Source organism: Ovis aries, chromosome 6 (genome assembly GCF_016772045.2).
Source record: "Ovis aries strain OAR_USU_Benz2616 breed Rambouillet chromosome 6, ARS-UI_Ramb_v3.0, whole genome shotgun sequence".
NCBI lineage: Eukaryota > Metazoa > Chordata > Mammalia > Artiodactyla > Bovidae > Ovis > Ovis aries.
In genome coordinates this window covers 116,907,946-116,932,415 of record NC_056059.1, presented here as the reverse complement: position 1 = coordinate 116,932,415, position 24,470 = coordinate 116,907,946, and the positions used below count along the sequence as shown (strand labels likewise).

The 24,470-nt window shown below is 51.2% G+C and overlaps 1 protein-coding gene across 1 annotated transcript in view; it reads left to right on the top strand.

Annotated features, from left to right (window-relative positions):
- Positions 1–23,897, top strand: part of RNF4 (ring finger protein 4) — a 36,157-nt gene extending 12,260 nt beyond the window's left edge. The window contains exons 2-8 of the mRNA XM_060417469.1: positions 1,657–1,801; positions 4,774–4,888; positions 11,606–11,685; positions 20,117–20,126; positions 20,356–20,515; positions 21,112–21,160; positions 21,739–23,897. Coding sequence (XP_060273452.1) covers positions 1,793–1,801; positions 4,774–4,888; positions 11,606–11,685; positions 20,117–20,126; positions 20,356–20,515; positions 21,112–21,160; positions 21,739–21,888 — 573 coding nt within the window. The 5' untranslated portion in view covers positions 1,657–1,792 and the 3' untranslated portion in view covers positions 21,889–23,897. The remainder of the gene's footprint in view (positions 1–1,656; positions 1,802–4,773; positions 4,889–11,605; positions 11,686–20,116; positions 20,127–20,355; positions 20,516–21,111; positions 21,161–21,738) is intronic.
- The last annotated feature ends 573 nt before the right edge of the window (positions 23,898–24,470 follow it).

Genomic DNA, 24,470 nt, shown 5'->3' with positions numbered 1-24,470 from the left:
TAGGGCAGAAGGGTGCCAGGCTGGGGAGGTTGTGTGGAGGAGGCGGCAGCCCTGGGCACGAGGAGAAGGGTGTTTGGCAGAGGCCCCGTGTCCTTGTCTCTCACGTGTGTATGACTGGTCCTCTCCAGCTCCCAGGCCGTCTCCTAGACAGGCCTACCTGTGGCGTGGCCCTCAGTGGCTCCATCAGCCTTGCCTTGGGACTTGTGAACCCCATCCTAGACCTCCTGAATCCGAATGTAGTTTAACAAACCCTCCAGGTGAGTGAGCCTGATGCGGGCTCCACTTTGAGAACGCCTGTCCTTGTGCAAACCCCCGTCATCCCGGCCGGGCCGACCCGGAGCCGCCGCCTCCCTCTGCCCCTGCCCGGGTCCCTCGGCCTTGCCCTGCGCTCAGGCCTCTCCCGCTAGAAGCCCGTCTGCACATCTGGGCTGCTCCTTCACTGCTTTCGCCACTGTGTCCCTGAACTCAGATCTCCAGGGTTAGTCCCCACCTTCGGCGGGCCCTGAGCGAACCAGGGGTCTCTGTTCTCCAGGAGCCTCCGCACCTGCTGCGCTCTCTGCCTTTCCCGGAGCCTGCCTGGCTTCCCGACCCACAATTTCTTGGTTCTTCTCCGCTCATCTGCTGCCAGTGGCAGAGTCTCAGCTGGGCACGGAGGGTGGGTCAGGACTGGTGGCCCTTGTCGCTTCCCCTGAATTACGGGCACCTGCAGCAGGCCCCAGTTCCCAGTCTTGGGGAGAGGCGGAAGCTCTTTCCTTCCTGGGGTTGTGCGGTCACATGGAGCAGTTCTGATTCTCATCCTCCCAGAAGCTGCGAAGGACTCTGCAGGGGTTTCTTGTCTGTGTGTGTGTGTCTGGTGTGTTGGGGCGGGGGGGGGTCCCTTTGTTTATTGATCTCCTCTTGATTACTCCAGAGAGGATTCAAGATGGGAGGGGGCTTCAGCGTCACCCACCCTCCCAGTTGGCAGGAGCCTCAGAGCGTGTGCAGTGAGGCAGGATCACTGCATCCAAGGAAGCTGTGAACCAGAGGCTGTGAGCTCAGGGTCCCCAGCCTCTCGCAGTCAGAGTCATGGGGCAATAGCTGCTTTCCTAAGCTTGAGTGAGGCAAGCCGCGTCCTCACAGATTGTGCAAGAGGGTTCAGGATTTCTCCTTTCGTAACAGAGACCTGGGCTTTGTCCCCTCTGCCTGCTCCCCTAATGGATCACAGGTCATCACCATTCGGCTGCCTGGAACGGCCTAACTAGAGTAGGTCGCCCAGTGACCAGCAGCTGGCTGGCACCCTGCCATTTGCATTTTGTCTCCTGGCACACCCTGGGGGAGGTGGGCACAACTTCGACAAGGCCAGAGCCCATCTTAGCCCCACGGGGGCAAGTCTAGACAGGCAGGGAGGGGGCCGTGGGCCAAGGAGCATCTGTGTGTGTTTCAGCAGCCAGGAGGGCAAGAGGTGACTTAATGGTCTTGCTTGCAGGCTGTGGGATTACATTGTCCTGTATTCCACGAGGGTTGTATCTCCCATGGAGGATGTGGATTAGGACGTGATCGCATAAAGTGCTCAGCAACGTGCGCAGCTGACAGGAAGGACCCGTAGATGATTGAGCTGAGCGCGCTTGTTGGTAAAACAGGTGCAGCATTTGTCAACTTGATGCCTTTATTTTCCAGGGCTTGAAGATTCCTGAAATCTGCTGGCGTGCAGATCCCTGCGCTAGTCAAGATGAGTAACCAGCAGGCATGAGAGGCTGAGGCCAGGCCTGGTCTAGACTCTGTGTTTTCCTTTAGGTTGGCGCCAAGGAGCACCATGAGTACGGTGAGCTTTACAAGTTCATGGATTCTGTTTTTTAAGACTAAACACCTACTTCATTCCTTGTGCACCTAAATTACGAGAGTACCATAAAGCTGCTTCTGAGTAACCCTCATTCTTGGAAGAGCATGCGTGGGGCCTTTCGGCAGTCGCATCCGCCTGCTTGCCTTGGTCAGAGTGGCCAGTGTTTTGGCCGGTGCTCTAAAGACGGAAGGCTGAGAAGGACGGCTGAGGGTTCACTCCTCACGCCTCCAGAGCCGCTGCTGGCACCCTGGAGCTGTTAGGGCCCTGGTTTATGTAACTGCTTACAGCCCAGTTTCCCACTTTTCCTCCTGTTTCTGCTCCCTGCACAGTCCTTGGTCTGATGCCAGCATTGGTAGTGAGAACAACCCTTGGTAAGTTTTCTCACCCTCAGTGGCCGAAGTGGGTAAGTCAGTGTAACTTCTGTTTTAGACGGCAGAGGTAGCTCTGGTTTGTTGTAGCCCAGATGTCACCGGGAGCCCCTCGAGTCCAGAGATTGCCTGACGGTCCCCCTCCCCACTTTACTGCCTGCTACCGATGCTGCCCGTGTGATGTAAACTCAGAACAGCTGTTTTCTGAAGCAGAGCATTCCCGGCCGGTGGGCTAGTTGGGAGACATCCTCTCTCCAGGTTCTAGAGGTGTTGGGGTGGCGGGAAGGCTGACCAGTCCGCTCCCGGGGTGAAGAGTGGTAGGAGTCCTGTAGATTTTGTTCTGGCCCACCTCCCTCCCCTTGGTCCATCCCTTCTGACCACTGCGGTCCCCGCTGTGTTCCAGGCCCCTGGACCTGCCCTTTAAAGGCCAGGTGACCTCCCACCTCAGTCCCTTATCTGCAGGGAGGCCTCTTAAGCCTGGGCACCTCCCCTCGGAAGCTGCACTCTGAACAGACAGAGCAGTGTGGCCTCTGTGAGCGGCTGTGAAGAAGCTGGTTAAACTCCGCTCAGGGCAGTGTGAATAAGCTGTGGCAGTGGCCAGGTGGTCAGCTTTAACACCAGGCTGCCGCCCTCTGAGGGCTCTGCTGGTAAATGACAGGCGAGCGAGATGAAAATAACGGGCGGGGCGGGGCAGAGCCTTCCTGGGTCCTAGGCTGCCTGAGCCTGGCCTCCAGGGCGTGCGGGTGGAGGAGGGGAAGTGCGGGGCTCCCTGTGGGGAAGGGGGAGGAGGACGGGGTCACGAGGTGGCCAGCAGGAGGGCTTGAGAATGGCCTCACGGTGGCGCTGCCAGTCGAGGAAGCCCCTCAAAGCTGTGTGAGAGCTGGTCCAGTGAAGAGGGCAGGGGGAGGCTGAAAGAGGAGAGGACTGCTGTTGGCTTGCGCTGAGGGTTAGCAGGACACATAGCTGCCGTGGCCGGGACGGGGTTTTTAGGGCTCCACACTCAGACTGTGGCCAGGACCCATGAGTGCTGCTTCCTCCCTCAGAGAAGCTGCGCAGTAGGGGCGTGAAGGGCTCTGTTCAGCAGTGTCTGCTGAGAAAGACGCAGTCCTTTTCCAAGGAAGGACGCTATCAGGACAGCTTCAAAGAGAGTGGGGGAGAGCCCCAGGTAATCTGGTAACTGCTGGGGAAAGTTAGAAACCGCCGCCGGTAGCCTCACCTCTGGCCTGAGGGACGGAACGGCTCCCTGCTGCCTCTGGCCTCCAGGCCCCCCTAGGCTGGGAGGCGGCTCCTCGGGCGGCCGTGAGAGGAGAGCGGCGCTTAGAACACGGAGAGAAGCCGGCTTCTCTGCTGCCATCGAGGACTGGCTGGGTGAGGGGCACTCCTTAATCTTGTGTGGGTCCCGAGGACACTTCCCTGTCCTGCCAGCGTGTCCACGGTGAGGATGCCTGGCGAGGCACGAGAGTGTATGGATGGCGTCTTCGGCTGGCGCTCAGCGCTGTGCAGACGCCTCATCCTTAGGAGAGCTCTGTGGGGCTGCCACTGGTGAGGAAGTTCAGCCCCATGTCGCCCATTGTAAACAGTGGGCCCAGTGCCACTGAGGAGTGGGACAAGGCAGGGAGGAGCGCTGAAACAGAGCCAGGGCTGGATGGGGCAGCACAGGGCGCGATAATAAAGCTACAAGGCAGGTGGAGGCCCCGTCTCTTGAGGAAGATGCAGGGGACAGGCCAGATGTGCTGGAGCACGTTGGCACCTGGTGCAAGGCCACGGAAGCCTGACACGGGGTCTGACTGTAGACATGCTGATTAACGGTTCTGACCTTCCAGAAGGCGTGTCTCTCTGGAAGCCCCTAGGAACTGAAACTGGTTCTTGGAGGACCTACTGTATGGCGTAAAGAACCCTACCCAGTACTCGGTAATGATCTATGTGGGGAAGGAAGCTTAAAGGGTCTATGTATACATGAGTCACTCTGCTGTGCAGCAGAGATTAACACGACACTGTGAGTCGACTAAACTCCAATAAAAAACTTTTTAAAGTTCTCATCTCAAGAAAAAATAGATAAAAGGTTTGGTTCTTGGAGCTGTGGGGAGTGGTTATTAGGGTATAAACTACAACTTGATAGTATTCTAAAAATTTAGAGGCCAGAACCCTTTCCCAAAAAGAGACCTGCTTTTCACGGGGAATAGAAACTTGGGGAACTGAAGGCCTTGGGCTGAAAGACAAAAGGTGCTCAGTGGGCCAAATACAAATCCAAGGGAAATAGGCCTGTAACTTTTGGTTAATAGAAGGGGCTTCTGGTCTGATTCCAGCCTGGGCCAGAGGCCTCCATGGAGTGGTGTGGCATGCGCGTTTGACGGACTAACAGTCTGTATAACAGGAGCTTCACTTTATAGAATTGTATTCACTGTGTATTTTGGATGATTTCTCGCTAAGCATTCAGTGCCAGAATCTCGAGTTTTGAAAGGACCTCAGCCTCAGGGCTGTTCATTATGGTCTTATTCTCAGTGACTTGGCCTTTTTTAGTTTTCTAGCAGAAATCTTACTGGTCAGAAGCTATGTAACTGTTTCTTTTTCCCTGGAAACCCTCAGAGAAAGCGTCGTGGTGGGACAGTAAACTCTAGACAAGCCCAGAAGCGAACTCGGGAAACCACCTCCCCACCTGAGATGGCCTTGGAGGCAGAACCTATAGAGCTCGTGGAAAGCGGTAAGATTGCCAGTGACCCTGAGCATCAGTTGGGAGCCACTGGCCTGGTGCAGGCTACACCTGTGGGCCTCAGTTTCCTCATCTGAAACGGTGCATAATGGGGGGGGGGGGTGTGTGTATGAGGATTAAGGCATGGTGCTTGCAGACAATGGCATGTTTGTATATATGAGGATAATGGCATGTGTGTGAGTGAGGATGATGGCATTTATGTATGTGTGTATGAGGATAATTGTGTGTGTGTGAGGATAATGGCATGTGGGGGGGTGGATAATGGTGTGTGTGTGTGTGTGTAAGAATAATTGCATGTGTGCACACATGGATAATGGCGCGTGTGTATCAGGATTATGGTTGTGTGTGGGGGGCTAATTGTGTGAGGATAGTGGCATGTGTGTGCGTGCAGATAATGGTGTGTGTGTGTGTGTAGGAGGGTAATGCCGTGTATGTGTGTGTATGAGAATAATTGCATGTGTGCACACACAGATAATGGCGTGTGTGTGTATGAGGATTATGGTTGTGTGTGTGTGTGAGGATGATGGCATGTGTGTTTAGGAGGATAATAGCATATGTGCCAGAGAAGGCAATGGCCCCCCACTCCAGCACTCTTGCCTGGAAAATCCCATGGATGGAGGAGCCTGGTGGGCTGCAGTCCATGGGGTCGTGAAGAGTCGGACATGACTGAGCGACTTCACTTTCACTTTTCACTTTCATGCATTGGAGAAGGAGATGGCAACTCACTGCAGTGTTCTTGCCTGGAGAATCCCAGGGATGGGGGAGCCTCATAGGCTGCTGTCTATGGGGTCACACAGAGTCGGACATGACTGAAGCAACTTAGCAGCAGCAGCAGCAGCGTATGTGCACACGTGGATAATGGTGTGTGTGTAAGAATAATGGCATGTGTGTACACATGGGTAATGACGTGTGTATAAGGATAATGGCCTGTGTGCGTGTGTGGATAATGGCGTGTGTTTGTGTATATGACGATGATGGTGTGTGAGCACACATGGATAACGGCATGTGTGTGTGAGAATAATATTGTGTTTGTATATGAGGATAATGGTGTCTGTGTGTGTGTGTGTGTGTATGAGGATCAGTTCAGTTCATTTGCTCAGTCATGTCCGACTTTTGCCACCCCATGAACTGCAGCATGCCAGGCCTCCCTGTCCATCACCAACTCCCAGAGTCCACCCAAACCCATGTCCATCGAGTCGGTGATGCCATCCACCATCTCATCCTCTGTTGTCCCCTTCTCAATCTTCCCCAGCATCAGGGTCTCTTCCAGTGAGTCAGCTCTTCCTGTCAGGTGGCCAAAGTATTGGAGTTTCAGCTTCAACATCAGTCCTTCCAATGAACACCCAGGACTGATCTCCTTTAGGATGGACTGGTTGGATCTCCTTGCAGTCCAAGGGACTCTCAAGAGTCTTCTCCAACACCACAGTTCAGAAGCATCAATTCTTCGGCGCTCAGCCTTCTTCACAGTCCCAACTCTCACATCCATACATAACTACTGGAAAAACCATAGCCTTGACTAGACGGACCTTAGTCGGCAAAGTAATGTCTCTGCTTTTGAATATGCTATCTAGGTTGGTCATAACTTTTCTTCCAAGGAGTAAGCGTCTTTTAATTTCATGGCTGCAGTCACCATCTGCAGTGATTTTGGAGCCCCCAAAAATAAAGTCTGACACTGTTTCCCCATCTATTTCCCATGAAGTGATGGGACCAGATGCCATGATCTTCATTTTCTGAATGTTGAGCATTTAAGCCAACTCTCCTCTTTCACTTTCATCAAGAAGCTTTTTAGTTCCTCTTCACTTTCTGCCATAAGGGTGGTGTCATCTGCATATCTGAGGTTATTGATACTTCTCTCGGCAATCTTGATTCCAGCTTGTGTTTCTTTCAGTCCAGCATTTCTCATGATGTACTCTGCATAGAAGTTAAATAAGCAGGGTGACAATATACAGCCTTGACGTACTCCTTTTCCTATTTGGAACCAGTCTGTTGTTCCATGTCCAGTTCTAATTATTGATTCCTGACCTGCGTACAGATTTCTCAAGAGGCAGGTCAGATGGTCTGGTATTGCATCTCTTTCAGAATTTTCCACAGTTTATTGTGATCCACACAGTCAAAGGCTTTGGCATAGTCAATAAAGCAGAAATAAATGTTTTTCTGGAGCTCTCTTGCTTTTTCCATGATCCAGCGGATGTTGGCAATTTGATCTCTGGTTCCTCTGCTGCTGCTGCTAAGCTGCTTCAGTCGTGTCCGACTCTGTGCGACCCCATAGACGGCAGCCCAGCAGGCTCCCCCGTCCCTGGGATTCTCTAGGCAAGAACACTGGAGTGGATTGCCATTTCCTTCTCCAATACATGAAAGTGAAAAGTGAAAGTGAAATCGCTCAGTCATGTCCGACTCTTAGCGACCCCATGGACTGCAGCCTGCCAGGCTTCTCCGTCCATGGGATTTTCTTTTCTAAAACCAGCTTGAACATCAGGAAGTTCATGGTTCACATATTGCTGAAGCCTGGCTTGGAGAATTTTGAGCATGACTTTACTAGCATGTGAGATGAGTGCAATTGTGTGGTAGTTTGAGCATTCTTTGGCATTGCCTTTCTTTGGGATTGGAATGGAAACTGACCTTTTCCAGTCCTGGGGCCACTGCTGAGTTTTCCAAATTTGCTGGCATATTGAGTGCAGCACTTTCACAGCATCTTCTTTCAGGATTTGAAACAGCTCAACTGGAATTCCATCACCTCCGCTAGCTTTGTTTGTAGTGATGCTTTCTAAGGCCCACTTGACTTCACATTCCAGGATGTCTGGCTCTAGATGAGTGATCACACGATCACGATTATCCGGGTCGTGAAGATCTTTTTGTACAGTTCTTCTGTGTATTCTTGCCACCTCTTCTTAATATCTTCTGCTTCTGTTAGGTCCAGACCATTTCTGTCCTTTATCGAGCCCATGTTTGCATGAAATGTTCCCTTGGTATCTCTAATTTTCTTGAAGAGATCTCTAGTCTTTCCGATTCTGTTGTTTTCCTCTATTTCTTTGCATTGATCTCTGAAGAAGGCTTTATCTCTTCTTGCTATTCTCTGGAACTCTGCATTCAGATGCTTATGTCTTTCCTTTTCTCCTTCGCTTTTCACCTCTCTTCTTTTCACAGCTATTTGTAAGGCCTCCCCAGATAGCCATTTTACTTTTTTGCATTTCTTTTCCATGGGGATGGTCTTGATTCCTGTCTCCTGTACAGTGTCACGAACCTCATTCCATAGTTCATCAGGCACTCTATCTATCAGATCTAGGCCCTTAAATCTATTTCTCACTTCCACTGTATAATCATAAGGAATTTGATTGAGGTCATACCTGAATGGTCTAGTGGTTTTCCCTACTTTCTTCAATTTAAGTCTGAATTTGGTAATAAGGAGTTCATGATCTGAGCCACAGTCAGCTCCTGGTCTTGTGTTTGTTGACTGTATAGAGCTTCTCCATCTTTGGCTGCAAATAATATAATCAGTCTGATTTCGGTGTTGACCATCTGTTGATGTCCATGTGTAGAGTCTTCTCTTGTGTTGTTGGAAGAGGGTGTTTACTATGACCAGTGCATGTTCTTGGCAAAACTCTATTAGTCTTTACCCTGCTTCATTCCGCATTCCAAGGCCAAATTTTCTGTTACTCCAGATGTTTCTTGACTTCCTACTTTTGCATTCCAGTCCCCTATAATGAAAAGGACATCTCTTTTGGGTGTTAGTTCTAAAAGGTCTTCTGGGTCTTCATAGAACTGTTCAGCTTCTTCAGCGTTACTGGTTGGGGCATAGACTTGGATAACTGTGATATTGAATGGTTTGCCTTGGAGACAAACAGAGATCATTCTGTCGTTTGAGATTACATCCAAGTACTGCATTTCGGACTGTTTTGTTCACCATGATGGCTACTCCATTTCTTCTGAGGGATTCCTGCCTGCAGTAGTAGATATAATGGTCCTCTGAGTTAAATTCACCCATTCCAGTCCATTTTAGTTTGCTGATGCCTAGGATGTTGACGTTCACTCTTGCCGTCTTGTTTGACCACTTCCAATTTGCCTTGCTTCATGGACCTGACATTCCAGGTTCCTATGCAATATTGCTCTTTACAGCATCGGACCTTGCTTCTATCACCAGTCACATCCACAGCTGGGTATTGTTTTTGCTTTGGCTCCATCCCTTCACTCTTTCTGGAGTTATTTCTCCACTGATCTCCAGTAGCATATTGGGCACCTACTGACCTGGGGAGTTCCTCTTTCAGTATCCTATCATTGTGCCTTTTCATACTGTTCATGGGGTTCTCAAGGCAAGAATACTGAAGTGGTTTGCCATTCCCTTCTCCAGTGGAGTGCATTCTGTCAGACCTCTCCACCGTGACCCGCCCGTCTTGGTTTGCCCTGCGGGCATGGCTTAGTTTCATTGAGTTAGCCAAGGCTGTGGTCCTAGTGTGATTAGACTGACTAGTTTTCTGTGAGTGTGGTTTCAGTGTGTCTGCCCTCTGGTGCCCTCTTGCAACACCTACCGTCTGACTTGGACAATGGTGTGTATATGAGCACAATGGCGTGTGTGTGTGTATATGAGGAGAATGATGTGTGTATGTATACGTGGATAATGGGGGGTGTGTGTATAGGAGAGTGGCGTGTATGTGTGAGGATAATGTGTGCACATGGATGATGGTTTCTGTGCACATGGATAATGAGTGGCATGTGTGTATATATGGGCATAATGGCCTGTTTGTATGTGAGGATCATGCATGTGTGTGTGTGCAGATAATGGCGTATGTGAACACATGAATAATGGGGCTGTGTGAGGATCATCGCATGCGTGCATGTGAGGATTGTGGCGTGTGTGTGTGTGAGGATTATGGCATGTGTGAACACATGAATAATGGGGCTGTGTGTGAGGGTCGTGGCGCGTGTGCGTGCGTGCGAGGGTCGTGGCGCGTGTATATGCAGTAGCTCTGTGTAGAGCTGTTCCAGCTCTGAAGTGAGTAGGTGACACGAACACTCAGAGCTGTACGTGTCAGATGCGCTATACAAGGTCCAGCTTAGTCGCTGTGTTTATAAGACCGACAGTCTCAGACTCACCGTCCACGACTCAAAGCTGAAGTGAGCCAGAGCTGCCCCCTGGGCCTAATCAGCCATCCTCGGAGGCTGCGCAGCTTAGACGTGGACACTGTCTGGGTCCACCTTTTCTCTTTGAAGTTGTGTCTCAACTTAAACTTGGCCTCAGGAAGTACTCAGGTTTCTTTTCTCCTTCATCAAGACCGACAGTTGCCGCAGAAGGCAGACCTGGCGCCGACCGTCCTGGGCTGGAGGGCACTGGGCATGGGCGGAGGCAGATTGGCTCTTTCCCCTCTGCTCGGCTGCTCAGGGCAGTGGCACATGGCCTGCGTCAGTCCCTCCGCTCTGCATACGGGAAGGTTGCTTTTGTAATTATGAGGCACGAGAACTGAGACTTGGAGAGAAGCGGCTTGCCTGAGGTCATGTCATGGCCCTTCAGGGAGTGAGGCCTCCGCCTGTCTCTGGTCTCTGATCTCACTTCGGGCAGACCCGTACAGCCCTGGGCCACCCTGCTTCCCCCGCGCCCCCCCAGCAGGTGCAGGGGTCTGCTCCTGTGGGACACGGAACCCATGCGTGCCTCTCAGAGGGCTCAGAGTCTCCAGCCTGCCTGAGGCCCACTGCTCTCCACGGTGGCATTTTCCGTCCTCGGTGAGCCTCACGCCCATGTGCAGGACTCCGTGCACAAGCTGCCCGTTGGCATAGTTTTTATTGTAAGAACCCAAAACGGTGTTCACCAGAAAGAGAAACAGTTCTGTAAGTTATGATAGATCCATTATGGACTATTCTTTAAAAGAAAATCATTTTGTATAAATTATGTTGGAATCATTGATATATTATGATGTTTATTCCTGTGAACTTTTTAATCCAGGAGAACAAAAATTTGAATATGTTAAATGTATTACAAGTGACTTTCCCCAAATATTGACCATTATTTCTAGAAGTTCTTTCCTCCTGCTTTTTAATGTTATGAATAATAGAAGCAAAGATGGTTGTAAATCTTGTTGTAAATCTTGTTTCAGTTTATAGAAATGGAGGTTGTGCACTGCCAGACCTCAGTGCTGGTAACTGTTTGGCACACGCCCTTCCCACGTGTCCCACGCGTGGGGAGACGTGCAGTGTACTCTCGGGCCCACAGGCAAGTGGCAGGACAGGCTCGACCTCTCTTGGCAAGTTGGGGTTTTGGGGCACCAGTGAGTAAACCGTTGCGGCCCAGCCAAGTTGGGAAGTGCCAGTGGGCTAAAGGGAGATGAAAATGCAACTGATGAAGAGTACAGCCTCTGCGGTGCCGAGTATAGCCTGACCTGAGATCGAGGGAGCGGAGGTTCCAGACAGACCCGCCCCGAAGCCCGAGCCCAGCGTGCCTGGCGGCTCCCCGGCTGTGCACCCCCCCTGCCGCAGGCGACCTGCTGCCTCTGCTGCGAATGCGCAGGGGTGGGGTGTGAAGCCACAGGGAGGGCTGGTGTATTGGTTAAACCGCGCAGTGTTGTTCAGAGCAGGGCTCGAGGAGTGTTCATTGCTTGCCCCTTTACTACTGGACCAGGGATGTTTGCCATAAGCTGTGTTTTGGTAGTTGTCATATTAATGAAACTGGGCAATATGCCTTTACTTTTCTTCTAAAGCTTGTTAAAATGCTTTATTTTGAAGCTGGAGATGAAATAGTGGACCTCACCTGTGAATCTTTAGAGCCTGTGGTCGTCGACCTGACTCATAATGACTCCGTTGTGGTAAGTGGGGGAGCCTGAGCGTTGGTGCTCTCGGTGGTGGGCCCCTGGCTGGCACATCTGAAGCCCTTGGTCACAGGCACTCAAGGTGGAACATGTTTCAGGAAAATCATTTATCATAACTTTATTGCTCTAATTAATCACAAGTGAGCCTCCTTTGCATAGTTGGGGAGAACTTTGAGGCTCCGTCTCTCTTTAGTCTCTGATTCCACCCTTAACAACAGCAGCGTGACCTGGGGCAAGTGACTTAGCCTCCTTCGCTTGTCCATAAAATGAGGATAATACCATCCGTGTCAGTAGGGTACTGTGAGGGTTGGAAGGATCCTTTATTTGAGTGCCTGGCACCCAACGTGGTGCCCAGTAAATGTGAGTTCACACCCTCTTGGCTGGTGGGAATGGGGACATTCGCTGAGCACTGCCAGGGCGGGTCTTGAGGCCTGGAAGCCGCTGCCGTGGAGCAGGCAGGCCCCCTGCACTGCCCGCTGGCGCCCAACAGTGCCGTGGCTCCCAGAGGCTGCTGTCCCGGGGCGCTCGCCTGCCCCTGCGTGGCCTCCAGGAAGGAGACCTGCTCGGGGATGGGGGAGCCAGTCCTGCAGCCCAGCTCCACCAAGCAGGGTGCCTCCCCCGGTTGGGCTGGGAGTCTGCCTCAGCCCGCCCGCTTCCTGAGGGTGCGCTTGTCTCAGGATGCTGCAAGGGCGCAGGTGTGCAGAGCGGAGGGGGACCCCTGTGAGGGGGGTGGGGGGGTGCAGTGCTGCTGAGGATGGTTTGCTGGGGCCAGCGGAGGTTGCTGGGAGCTGAGTCTCCCCTCGGCCTAGGGGCTATCCTGGCTGTGCTTGGAACCTCAGGGTTACTCCGAGAAGCTTCGAGCCTTCAAAAGAAGCAAGTGTGTGAGGACAGGGACTGACCTGACAAGTGAAGAGGTTTGGACTCTGGGCCCAGTCTGAAACTGCTGGGCTGTCCGGCTGTGTGTCTGTCCGTCGCATCCGCCCCACCCCCCACCCCACCCCAAAGGCCAGGCAGCTGCTCCTGCTGAGCCTGTCAGCTGTCCCAGCGGATTATGCGTGAGTGCTCGGGGACACCACTGCTGAGCGAGAGGCAGTCATTTCCCTGGAGATGTCTCAGTGGCTTAGCTGTCCAGTGGTCCCCGCTGGGCCTTATGAGTGTTTTCTAAGGAGCACACATCCAGCTTTGCTGCTGTTCCTGGCAAGCTCCCTGAGGTTCTGAGAAGACAGCTGAGTCTGGCACCTGGGCTGAGGCCTGCAGCTCAGTTGCTGATTAGCACTTCATAGGGCCGCCAGTCCTTGTTGGCCCACCACTTGGTGTCCACCTGAGGCATGCCAGGCCCTGGGGAGCTGGCCAGGATTCTGCCCTCATGGGGATGCAATGGCTGCTGCTGAGTGACTAGCCAGCGTTGTCATAGTCCCTTTTACGCCCTGGTTTTGTTTTGATGGTTCATCTGCCTTCCCTCCATGCGCTGCCTTTCTGAGCTCTCTAGCTTCCTGCTGTGTCCCTGCCTGTGGAGAGTCACTGGGAGACGCTGGGACAGGGATGCTGGCACTGGGGGCTGTCCTGGGAGCAGGTGGAGAGCCTGGGCAGGTTGTGGGGGAGACCAGCTTGAGAAGCAGGGGTCCTGGGTTCTGGTGGAGGAGTCCCCCTTCCTGTGGCCTCAGTGTTCCCAGACAGAATAGTTGGGATTTGATAGCATCCCTTTTAATCTAATTGTTCTTCATTTTTTATTGATAATTACTTTAACAAATTCAAATGCCACTGTTAAGATTTACAGTGTAAAGTATACCTAGACTGAAATTTTCACTAAGTATCCGCTTGGAATACCTAGTAATGTTACTAACTCAAGATGAGGGGCCTCTATTAGAGGGGTTACGAGTTTAGGGTTACATCGGATGCCACGTTCAGGAGAGTGAAATGATCGTGTTGTTTCCTAGTTTGGGGTAATCTTACCAGCCACCCAGAATCCAGGGGGTAGGCTAAGTACCACGTGGACCCCGTCTGGGAGTAGCTCACATCTGTACACCCCAGGCCACAGTGGAGCTTTGGTGAGCCCTCTGAAGACTGAAGGAGAGGCTGTGCAGACTCTGTCCAGGTGTGTGCCTTCAGCAGGTGCTGGGCAGTGACCCCTGTCTTCCAGAGAGGCCGCCCCGCCCAGGCTCCCGCCACTGTGGTGTTGCCTGGAGTCTCCCACGTGCTTTCAGGGTGTTTCCCTGGTACTGTTGGGGTCACATGCCTTTCCATGCTCAGTGGTGGCTCACTTTCCTCTTCGGTGTGTTGCCTGTTGGGATCTTTTTTTTTTTAACTGAATCTCCGCTCATTCTCCCTTGTGGCTGCCTGCCTTGCCTCACTTTTTTAAATGAGTTCTGAATATGAGCCTGCCGTCAGTTGTGTATTGAATCTTCTGTTCAGACGCTTGTCTTTTTCTCTTTTTGGTTTATATACAAAGGGTCTTAATTTTAATATAGTTGAATTTATCAATTCTGTTGATGAAAATCCTGTACCATAAAAATTTGTTCCTGTATTGGAAAAGTATTACTGTTTCACGTTTCATGTTTAGGTCTGTAATCTATGTGAATTGAGTTTTGTGTATGGTTTGAGATGAGATTAGATGGTGGGAGGGCATCACACACTCAGTGGGCGTGAGTTTGAGGAAGCTCTGGGAGATAGTGAAGGACAGGGAAGCCTGGCGTGCTGCTTTCTGTGGGGTCGCAGAGAGTCAGACACGATTGAGCAACTGAACACCAAGATTAGATACTTCACAGTAAACTTTATACCCTGGAGTGATTTTGCATGTCTTGTTAGGAGATTTATTCCTAGGTATGTAGTATTTTAAGATGCTATAAATGGTGTTTCAGATTTTCATTTCTTTTTAATTATGATTTGCTAATATAAAGAAATGCAATTGATTTTTCTTTTTTTAGTCTAACAATTCTTAATCTGTAAATCTTTTGATTTTTTTGTGTACATAGAACAGGTTTTGGTTCTACTCGTTTGTTTTTTTTTTTTTTTCCCTTGGCCTTAACACACTGGCTAAAAAACTCAGTATTGGCTGAGTAAAAACAGTGACAGTCATGGGCATTCTTGTTTCATTCACAACCTGCAAGAGTCCTTTCGGTTCTACCATTAAATAAGACCTCTGCTGTAACGTTTTGGGTTTGTTGATACCGTTTCCAGAGTGGAGAATTTTCTCTTTTTTCATGTTTGGCTATAAGTTTCATCCTGAATCAGTGTTGAAATTTTAGTCTAATCTAGTGATTTTTTTTTCCCCTTTCATATGTTGGAGTGGAGAATTACATTGGTTTCTAGTGTTAAACTACTTAAGCATTGTGGTTGTAACATAATTTTTTTTTTCTATGTTGCTAGACTCAGTTTGCTAATATTTTGTATGTAATCTTTGCCTCTATTTTTGTGAGTAAGATTAGTGATCGGTAGTTTTTCTTTATAAAGTTCTGGTATCAGAGTTTTGGTATCTTTGCAAAGTAATTTGGGCACCTTTTTTCTGTTCTCCAGAAGATTTTGTAAGATTGGGACTACTCCTTCCTTAGATAGTTGGTAGAACTCTACAGAGAAAGTACTTCAGTTCCGTCACTCAGTTGTGTCCAGTGCTTTACTACCCCATGGACTGCGGCATGCCAGGCTTCCCTGTCCATCGCCAACTCCCGGAGCTTGCTTAAATTCATGTCCATCAGGTTGGTAATGCCATCTAACCATCTCATCCTCTGTTGTCCCCTTCTCCTCCCGCCTTCAATCTTTCCCAGCATCAGGGTCTATTCCAGTGAGTCAGTTCTTTGCATCAGGTGGCCAAAGTATTGGAGTTTCAGCTTCAGCATCAGTCCTTCCAATGAATATTCAGGATTGATCTCCTTTAGGATGGACTGGTTGGATCTCCTTGCAGTCCAAGAGACTCTGAAGAGTCTTCTCCAGCACCACAGTTCAAAATCATCAATTCTTCAGCTCTCAGCTTTCTTCACAGTTCAACTCTCACATCCATACATGACCACTGGAAAAACCATAGCTTTGACTAGATGGACCTTTGTCAGCAAGTCTGTCAGTGTTTGCCATGAAGTGATGGGACCAGATGCCATGATCTTAGCTTTCTGAATGTTGAGCTTTAAGCCAACTTTTTCACTCTCCTCTTTCACTTTCAAGAGGCTCTTTAGTTCCTCTTCACTTTCTGCCATAAGGGTGGTGTCATCTGTGTATCTGAAGTTATTGATATTTCTCCCAGCAATCTTGATTTCAGCTTGTGCTTCATCCAGCCCAGCATTTCACGTGATGTACTCTGCATATAAGTTGAATAAGCGCTATGACAGTATACAGCCTTGATGGACTCCTTTCCCAATTTGGAACCAGTCTGTTGTTCCATGTCATTTCTAACTGTTGCCTCTTGACCTGCATACAGATTTCTCAGGATGCAGGTAAGGTGGTCTGATATTCCCATCTCTTTCAGAATTTTCCACAGTTTATTGTTATCTACACAGTCAAAGCCTTTGGCATAGTCAATAAAGCAGAAGTAGAGTTTTAGCAGCAGCAGAGTTTTAGTAGGTTTGGATAATTATTGGGGCTTTTCTGGTGGCTGAGACAGTAAAGATGCTGCCTGCAATGCAGGAGGTCCACTTTTGATTCCTGAGTCAGGAAGATCCCCTGGGGGAGGGCATGGCACCCCACTCCAGTATCCTTGCGTGGAAAATCCCACGGACAGAGGAACCTGGTAGGCTACAGTCCATGCCGTTGAAAAGATGGATATGCCCTGTGAGAGACATACAGGCTGGAATAAATTGTGATAGGCATGCAGGATTCTATTAGAAATTATTTCAGTGGAGGAATCAGGTTTCAGGAGCCCTTCATGTGTTGCTTTCTCCTTTTTTTTAACAACACTCCACCCATGCCTTTAATCGTTTGTCTTATTCATTTTCTTTATTCTCAGATCTCTCATCTATTTATGCAAGTTGATCAGTAAATAGTAACAGAAAAATTACTTTTTGTTTTAAAAAATAATCTTTGACTCACATGGGTCAAGATATAACTAAAACACTCTTTATAAACTTTCAGATGTATTTGGAATTGTTCTGATGTTAATACTATTTCATGAAATCTCACAAGTTGTAAAAAGCCAAGAATAAAGAGTATCACACTGATTAAAAAAAAAAGAAAGAAAAGATGGATATGACTGAGCAACTACGTGTTCGTGCTTTGGTAATTATTGGGCTTCCCTGGTGGCTCAGATGGTAAAGAATCTGCCTGTAGTGGGTTCAATCCCTGGGTCAGGAAGATTCCCCTGGAGAAGGAAATGGCAACCCACTCCAGTATTCTTTTCTGGAGAATCCCATTGACAGAGGGAGCCTGTTGGGATACAGTTCATGGGATTGCAAAGAGTTGGACACGACTGAGGAGCTTTCAGTTTTCACTTCACTTTGTTAATTATACTTTGTAGGAATTTGTTGATTTCATCTAAAATTTTCACTTTTATTGGCATAAATTTGTAATGTCTTCAGTTCTGTGGAATCTGTAGTGATGTCTCATTTCTGATACTGGTTGTTTGTGTTTTCTGGTGTGTTTTTTTTTTTTTTTTTTTTTTTTAAGATTAGTATCACCAGAGTTTTATTAGATCTTTCAAAGAACCAACTTTCACCTTTGTGTATCATTTTTCTTATAAGTCTGTTTTCATTCATTGCTTTTTCTTTTCTTTGAGTTATTTTGCTAATTTTCATCATTTATTTTGCTAATTTTCATCATTTCTTTTCTAGTAATGAATTAAAGATCATATTATCGGTAGCTGTATCCTACAAATTGTGTTATTGTCCATCTGCTAGGAGGTGACTCAAGGTCACAGGAGGGGCCTGGAGCTGGGAGGCCAGGCTGTGTGGGTCCATTCCTTTTTGTGCTTTGTGCAAGAAGCCTCATCTCCGAGCTCCTCTCCCACTGAGCACGGGGACACGGTCACCACCAGGGAGGGGCTCTCTGGCCACTGTGCACTCGCTTGCTGCTCAGTCACTAAGTCGTGTCCAACTCTCTGCAACCCCACGGACTGCTGCATACCAGGCTCCTCTGTCCTCCCCTCTCTCCCTGAGTTTGCTCAGACTCATGTCCACTGAGTCACTGATGCCATCCAACCTCCATCTTCTGTCATCCTCTTCTCCTCTCGCCCTCAGTCTTTCCCAGCATGAGGGTCTTTTCCAATGAGTCAGCTCTTTGCATTAAGTGGCCAAAATGTTGGAGCTTCAGCATCAGTCCTTCTAATGAATATTCAGGACTGTTTTCCTTTAGTACTGACTGGTTTGAACTTGCAGTCCAAGAGACTTTCAGGAGTCTTCTCTAACACCACAGTTCCAAAGCATCATATTCTTTGGCACTCAGCCATCTTTATGGTTCAACTTTCACATCCATACATGACTACTGGAAAAACCATGGCTTTGATTATACAGACCTTTGTTGGCAAAGTGATATCTCTGCTTTCCAGATGGTTTTGGGTTTACTTTGCTCAGATCCCTCAGAGAAAGTACTGTTTATGGCAGCTGTAGGCTTAGAAATATATTTCTTAAATTACAAGACCTGGAAGTTGAAATGCCTCCTTGATCCATGGGCTGCAGGATGTTGTGTTACTCGGCAAGAAAACAGCATTCGTCTGGTTGTCCATCCCCATCAGAGCTCTCAGGTGATCAGGCGCATTGTCCGTGGGAGGGGCTGTTCTGAAGGGAATCTTTTCTGAGCAGTGTGCATCAGCAGGCAAGACGCTCAATGACCGTGCGGTGCACAGTTACTGTGCTCCGTGTACGCAGCATAGGGAGGGGGCCGATGTAGCGCCATGCTTAGGGTTGTAGAGCTTCTGGAATGGTGAGCAAGCATTGACTTCAACCAGCTATTAAGCCCCTAACAAGGGAGTCAGTCTGAGCTTTGAAGCCAGGCATTGACTTCTCTGTAGCTACGAAAGTCCTGGATGGCATCTCCTCCTAATAGAGGCTGTGTCTATGCTGAAAGCCTGCTGTCTGATGTAGCCCCCCAGTAGTGGTCTTGGCTCTTTTGGGTGACTTGCTGCAGCTTCTCCGTCAGCACCTGGGGCTCCACCTGCACACTCTGGTGTGCCAGAGACGGCATCTTTCCTTCGACCTTGGGAACCAACCCCACCAGCTTCACACTTTCTGCAGCTTCCTCGCCCCTCTGCGTTCTCACAGAATTGAAGAGAGTTAGGGCCTTGCTCTGGCTTGGGCTTTGGTTTGTGAAGATACTGTGGCTGGTTGGATCTTCCGTCCAGGCCACTCCGACTTTCTCCACAGCAGCAGGAAGCCTGTTGACTTTCTTATCACTGTGCGTTCACTGGAGGAGCACGTCCTCATTTCCTTGAGGAACTACTTTTCCTTTGCATTTACAAGCTAGCTGACTGGTGCAGGAGACCTAGCTTTTGGCCTGTCCTAACCTTTGAAGTGCCTTCCTCACTAAGCTTTGTCATTTCTAGGTTGGGATTTAAAGTGAGATATGCAGCTCTTCCTTTTCGCTTTAACACTGCGAGGCCACTGTAAGGTGACTAATTGGCCTAATTTCAGTATTGTTGTGTCTAGGGTGTAGGGAGGCTCAAGAAGAGGGAGGGAGTCATGGTACAGTTGGTCTGTGGAACAGTCAGAACACGTATTTATCACTTAAGCTCATCATCTTATATTGGTGAGGTTCGTAGTGCTCTAAAACAATTAGGGTAGTTGCATCAGAAATCACTGATCAGGTAGAGCCATAGTGAATATGACAACAATGAAAAAGTTTGAAACGTGGTGAGAATAACTAGACGGTGACACAGATGGGAAGCGAGCAAATGCTGTTGGGGGCAGTGGGAGCAGCAGGACTGCCGGGGACTTTGGCGTGTAAGAGCCGCAGCGTGCGCGCAGCGTGGCGAGGCCGCTGGCCTGGAGTCCGGCCCTGGGCTGGAGGGTTCTCCCTGCCGGTCTCCACCCGCCTCCAGCGCAGGGCTGGGTTGGTGTCCGTGCGTGGCATGTGCTGTTCTCAGGGTCTCTGCCTGACCACCTCCAGTTGGTAAAGCATGAACCCTGCAAAGCCTTCTCCTAGTAAAGCCCCATCTCTGGCAGTAGCCTGTGGGGTGTGGGGATAGGCGGGGCAGGTGGTGGGCTCAGCCGCCCTTGGTGCCCTTGGCATCATGTGGTCTCGCCTGGTCCTCGCAGCAGCGTGGCGCTGTGGGCACTGGAGCCTCTGTTTCAGAAGAGGCCATGGGCAGCTCCGGGAGGGTGAGTGACGTGCCAGCTCCCGGGACTCCTCAGCACCGGGCACCAGGCTCAGCCGCTCAAGGCCTGGCTGCTCCCCTGAGGATCCCGCGTGGGACCCAAATGCATCAGCCTGATTGTTGAAGAGTTTTTAAAGAGTACAGAATATCATATGTCAAGTTAACTGTGTCTTTCTCTTCTGTTTTTCTCCTGTTTCCAAGTTTGTTGAAGGTGAGTGGTCTCCCTCCTTTCTTGGGTTTGGGCGAGGGCGGTGCTGCAGGCCCGCCTGCTCTGTGGGCGGGAATACCCCCTGGGGCAGCCCTGCCTGCTTCGGGGACTCACCCCTGGCCTGCTCGCAGCAGGGTTGGGGGCCCCTCCTGGGAAGACGGCTGGGAAGGCAGCTGGTCCCGAAAGGGATGGGGCTGAGAGGCCCTTCCCTGAACGAGGACTCACACCTTAGAGAGGAGGCGGCCGAGGAGGAATGGCCGGCGGCTGCGCCAGGACCACGCGGATAGCTGTGTGGTGAGCAGTGACGAGGAGGAGCTGGCCCGGGACAAGGACGTGTATGTGACCACCCACTCCCCCAGGAGCGCCAGGGAGGAGGCAGCTGCGGGCTTCAGGTACCAGGGGCCGTGCTGGGGGCAGGCTGTCTGCTAGGCAGCCTCTGGACACTTGGGCGCTTGTCCCGGGAATGAGGATCCCTTCTTCCTCCAGTTTTCAGTGAAGAGGTTGGGTGGAGGCAGGGTGTTAGAAATACTGGCCCCTCGGCAAATGCTTCGACCCCTGGGCTCAGGAAGGGCTTACTGCCGCATCTGGGTGGCGGGCGGGTCCCAGGCTGGGCTCCACTGCTCCCCCCGTGACCTGACCAGGTGCACCAGGCACTGCCAGGGTGTGTGTGAGTAGCTGGGGGTGAGCCCCAGCACCCCCGCCTCCTGCAGCAGGAATGCTTGGAGGAAGGCGGTGCTCAGCCAGCTCCTGCCCCAGACAGGGCGGCTGCACGGGGGACTCCTGTTGTCTGCACTTTCTCTTGTGCTCTCTGCCCCCCTTTCTCTGAGGACCCCTGCGCCATGGCACTGCCAGCCTCCCAAGTGCCTGGGCTGTGGCAGGCTGCAGGAGGCTCTTGTGAGGAGGGGCCGTGGGCGGCTTAGATGGAGCCACGCAGCGTTAGGAGCTGGCCGTCCGGCTTGCTCCCCTGACGTGAGCTCTGTGCTTCCAGGCCCTCGGGCACCGTCAGCTGTCCCATCTGCATGGACGGGTACTCGGAGGTAAGCAGGCTCGGCTGCGTCGCCCCTGGTCCTGGTCTCTGCTGCTCCAGGCAGGGAGGGAGATGAGCACTTCTCGCGGGTGGGCTCTGACCCCTGTCCTGCAGTTGTGCCGGGTCTGGCACATGGCGTGGCGCACATCTGTGAGGGGAGGACGTGCCCCCTCTCTGGGCGGCACGGTCTTGAACTCTGGCCCCTTCGTGCCCTGCCCTGCCCTGTGCAAGTGCCAGTCCTGTGTGTTCCCCGCCCGGGCTCGGCAGAAGCTGCGAGCGTTTCCGGTGGCCCTGGGCCCTCTGGCTCTGCCCTACTGTGTGCCTGGGGTTCCTGGAGCCCCAGGGCTTCAACTTGGGCTCTCGCTGCCCGAGATTGGTTCCTGCCTGGTCCTCAGCTTCAGAGACGCCGCCCGTACCTGCCTGAGCCTCAGAGGAGCATCCTCAGTACTCCAGACCCCCTCCCTGCTTTCCTGCTGCAGCCCCCGGCCCCTCCCCGCTCATTCGTCACCTTAGGAACAGGCGGGCGTGCACGCTGGGGCTCCGGCCGCTCAGGTACAGGATGTGACGTGAAGGCTGTTTGCTTTCCAGATTGTGCAGAACGGACGCCTCATCGTTTCTACAGAGTGTGGCCACGTCTTCTGTAGCCAGTGCCTCCGCGATTCCCTGAAGAGTGCTAACACTTGCCCGACTTGCAGGAAAAAGATGAGCCACAAACGGTACCACCCCATTTACATATGAGGTGCTGAGTGTGCTCGGGAGAGACAAGGGGCCGCACAGAGCCTGGCTGGGCTCTCTCTGCAGCCTTACGCGGCTCATCTGCCTCCAGTTTCTTGAGCTCAAAAAGACTATTTCAGAATCAACGTCCACTATGTAAACTGCTCTCTTGTTTCCAACCCCATCTTAGATCCTTTTGTTACCTCTAGTTGGATGCCATGGAGCTGGAGCCAGGCCCCTCCCAGCTGGTTGACATCTCCTGGGTAGTCTGGTTCCACGGTAGGAGAGAGGGAGTCAGGCACGTTGGAAATAAGAGTCATGGTTCTAGCCTCTTTCAGAAGCTGCACGTTTGCCAAGAAGTTTTCCCCCTTTTGGAGAGTTTGCCCCACCTTCCACCTGGCGGTGTCATGGAGCGCCAGCCCTGGCCAGAGAGCACGCAGGTCCGCCCAGCTCTCCTGGGCATGCTACCTCGTCCCAGGCGTCTGCCCACTGCAGCGCAAGCCACACACGGTCCATCCAGTCTGAGGATCCCAGACACAAGCGTGGCCCCGGAAAGACCAACCACTGGACTTTGTTTTCCATCCCCTGTGATTCAGAGGCCACCCATGATTCCGCCTACATCGATGTCAGAGGTTCCTGCAGATCACCAAGGCCTCGCAGGGCAATCCCTAGTTTTCTAAGGACGAAACGTGCAATAAAGCCCGTCCTCTGCCTCCTTTCCAGCAGCCCAGGAGATGTAGCACTCCCAGTGTCCTTGGGAGGCCTCGTGCCACCTGCGGAGCGGTGCCTGGGTCGCCCCGTCCTGCTCACCGCCTGTTCTCAGGAACTGGCCCCGCGCCTGAGCTCACTGGCGCAGGAGTCACAGTGGGGCAGGCACGTGATCGGGTGTCCTCTTTTCTGATAAAATCATCCTGTGTTTACCATAGGCCCTCTGGTCCTCAGTTCCCACTGCCTAACGTCTACTCAAGCATAGACCCAGGCGGCGGTGGCAGTCACTGTGGCCTTATCAGCTGCCCACGTCCATCCTGTTGCCCAAGTCACAGCCACCTGCGATTCAAAGCTCGGCTCTCCAGACTCAAGCTGGGTACCACCACCCCCGCAACTGATACTCGTTTCAGAAGCTGCTCTTCTGGCCTTTGGGCCTTGATCCTTTGGGCTTCGATTGCTCCTTAGATTTTTCCTCCCCAGGGGCCCAGATAACACCCTTCTGCTCAACTCCAGGTGTGAGAGCCTCTGGTCCTCAAGGAGGTGGCGTGGTGGCCTGGGGGTGGCTCCCGGGAGAGAAGCCCTGCAGAGCCTGCCACCTCCACCTCCACCCCTTCCTTCCTCAGAGGGCTTCAAGCCAGACCCACAGCCTTCTGTGTGAAACAGCTTCAAGGTGGAAGGGGGCCTCCTCTGGCGTTGCTAGCAATAACTGGCCTTCAGGTTTTCCTTCTGGAGGAGCAGGGACTCAGCGCAGAATTCACTTTAGACAGGGCCGAAGGAGTGTCCCTTCTCTGTGAAAGGAAACTTCATGCTTCATTCTGACTTTGATAACTGGCTCACTTCCAGTTGGTTTGATAAAAGTACTATTTTCTCCTTATAATCGAGGAAGGCAGGACATCAGTTCTCGTCACCATGCCGGGCACTGTCTGCCGTTTAAGTAGACAGTGTCCCCATGCAGTTCTTTCTGGGCTTCATGGAACACTCTTTTTTTTTTTTTTTTTTTTCTTTTTAATGTTCTAACAATACCCAGACTTCAGGAGCCAGGACAACTACACAGCCAAAATCTCTTACACTTTATGCTTAAGGACAGATGGTTGATCATACAAGTTGTGTTCCTTCATACTAAACTGGGGGGAAATGTTTAGTTTCTACTGTTCAGAAATTGCAAAATAGGAAAAGTTGATACAGAAAAATCCCTTTCTCTCCCTCAGTGTACATAGTTCAGATCTTTCTTTGTTCTGTTTATAAACTTTATCCATGTTTGTCAGTCTGGTTTTGACTTCTCTGCTAGTGTTACAGGTGAAAATAAATCATTAACTTGAACCAGGTACGTTTTTCGTGTGTTCATTTATTCATCGGGATCCATTTCACCTCTCGCCCTGCACCCTTGCCCAAGGTACGTGATTCCTGTCTACCTCCAGCTTTGTGTATCTTGGGGCACACATGTGGGAAGGTGGCTTTGTCATGTACCAGCTTAGAAGCCAGCGGGTAAGAGGGTTACTCTTGGGTGGAGCTGCAAGTCCAGGCCCTGGAATCCCTAATTGATCAGAATTTAACTTCAGCCCCTGAGAAGTGAGGCTGACTGGGGGCTGGGGGGCTGTCTGCTCAGTCTTGCCAGTTCCAGCTCAGGAGCAGAGCTCTGAGCAGCGTGGACTTGGTGCACCAACCACCATACGCGGTTTGTCCTCTGTGTGGGAAAGGGGCCCAGGAGGGCGTGGCGTGCCTGTCAGTGCCTTGGGAAAGCTGAAAAGACGGATGGGCCTGAGGTCTCCAGAGAAGGGATGGCAGAGCTGTCCTCCTGTGTGCCTCTCTCCATTCCTGTCTGCCTCTCTCCATTCCTGTCTGGTGGTCCCAAGATGGAGCAGGCTCACATGCTCGAGGCCCGGGGCTCGGGGGCACAC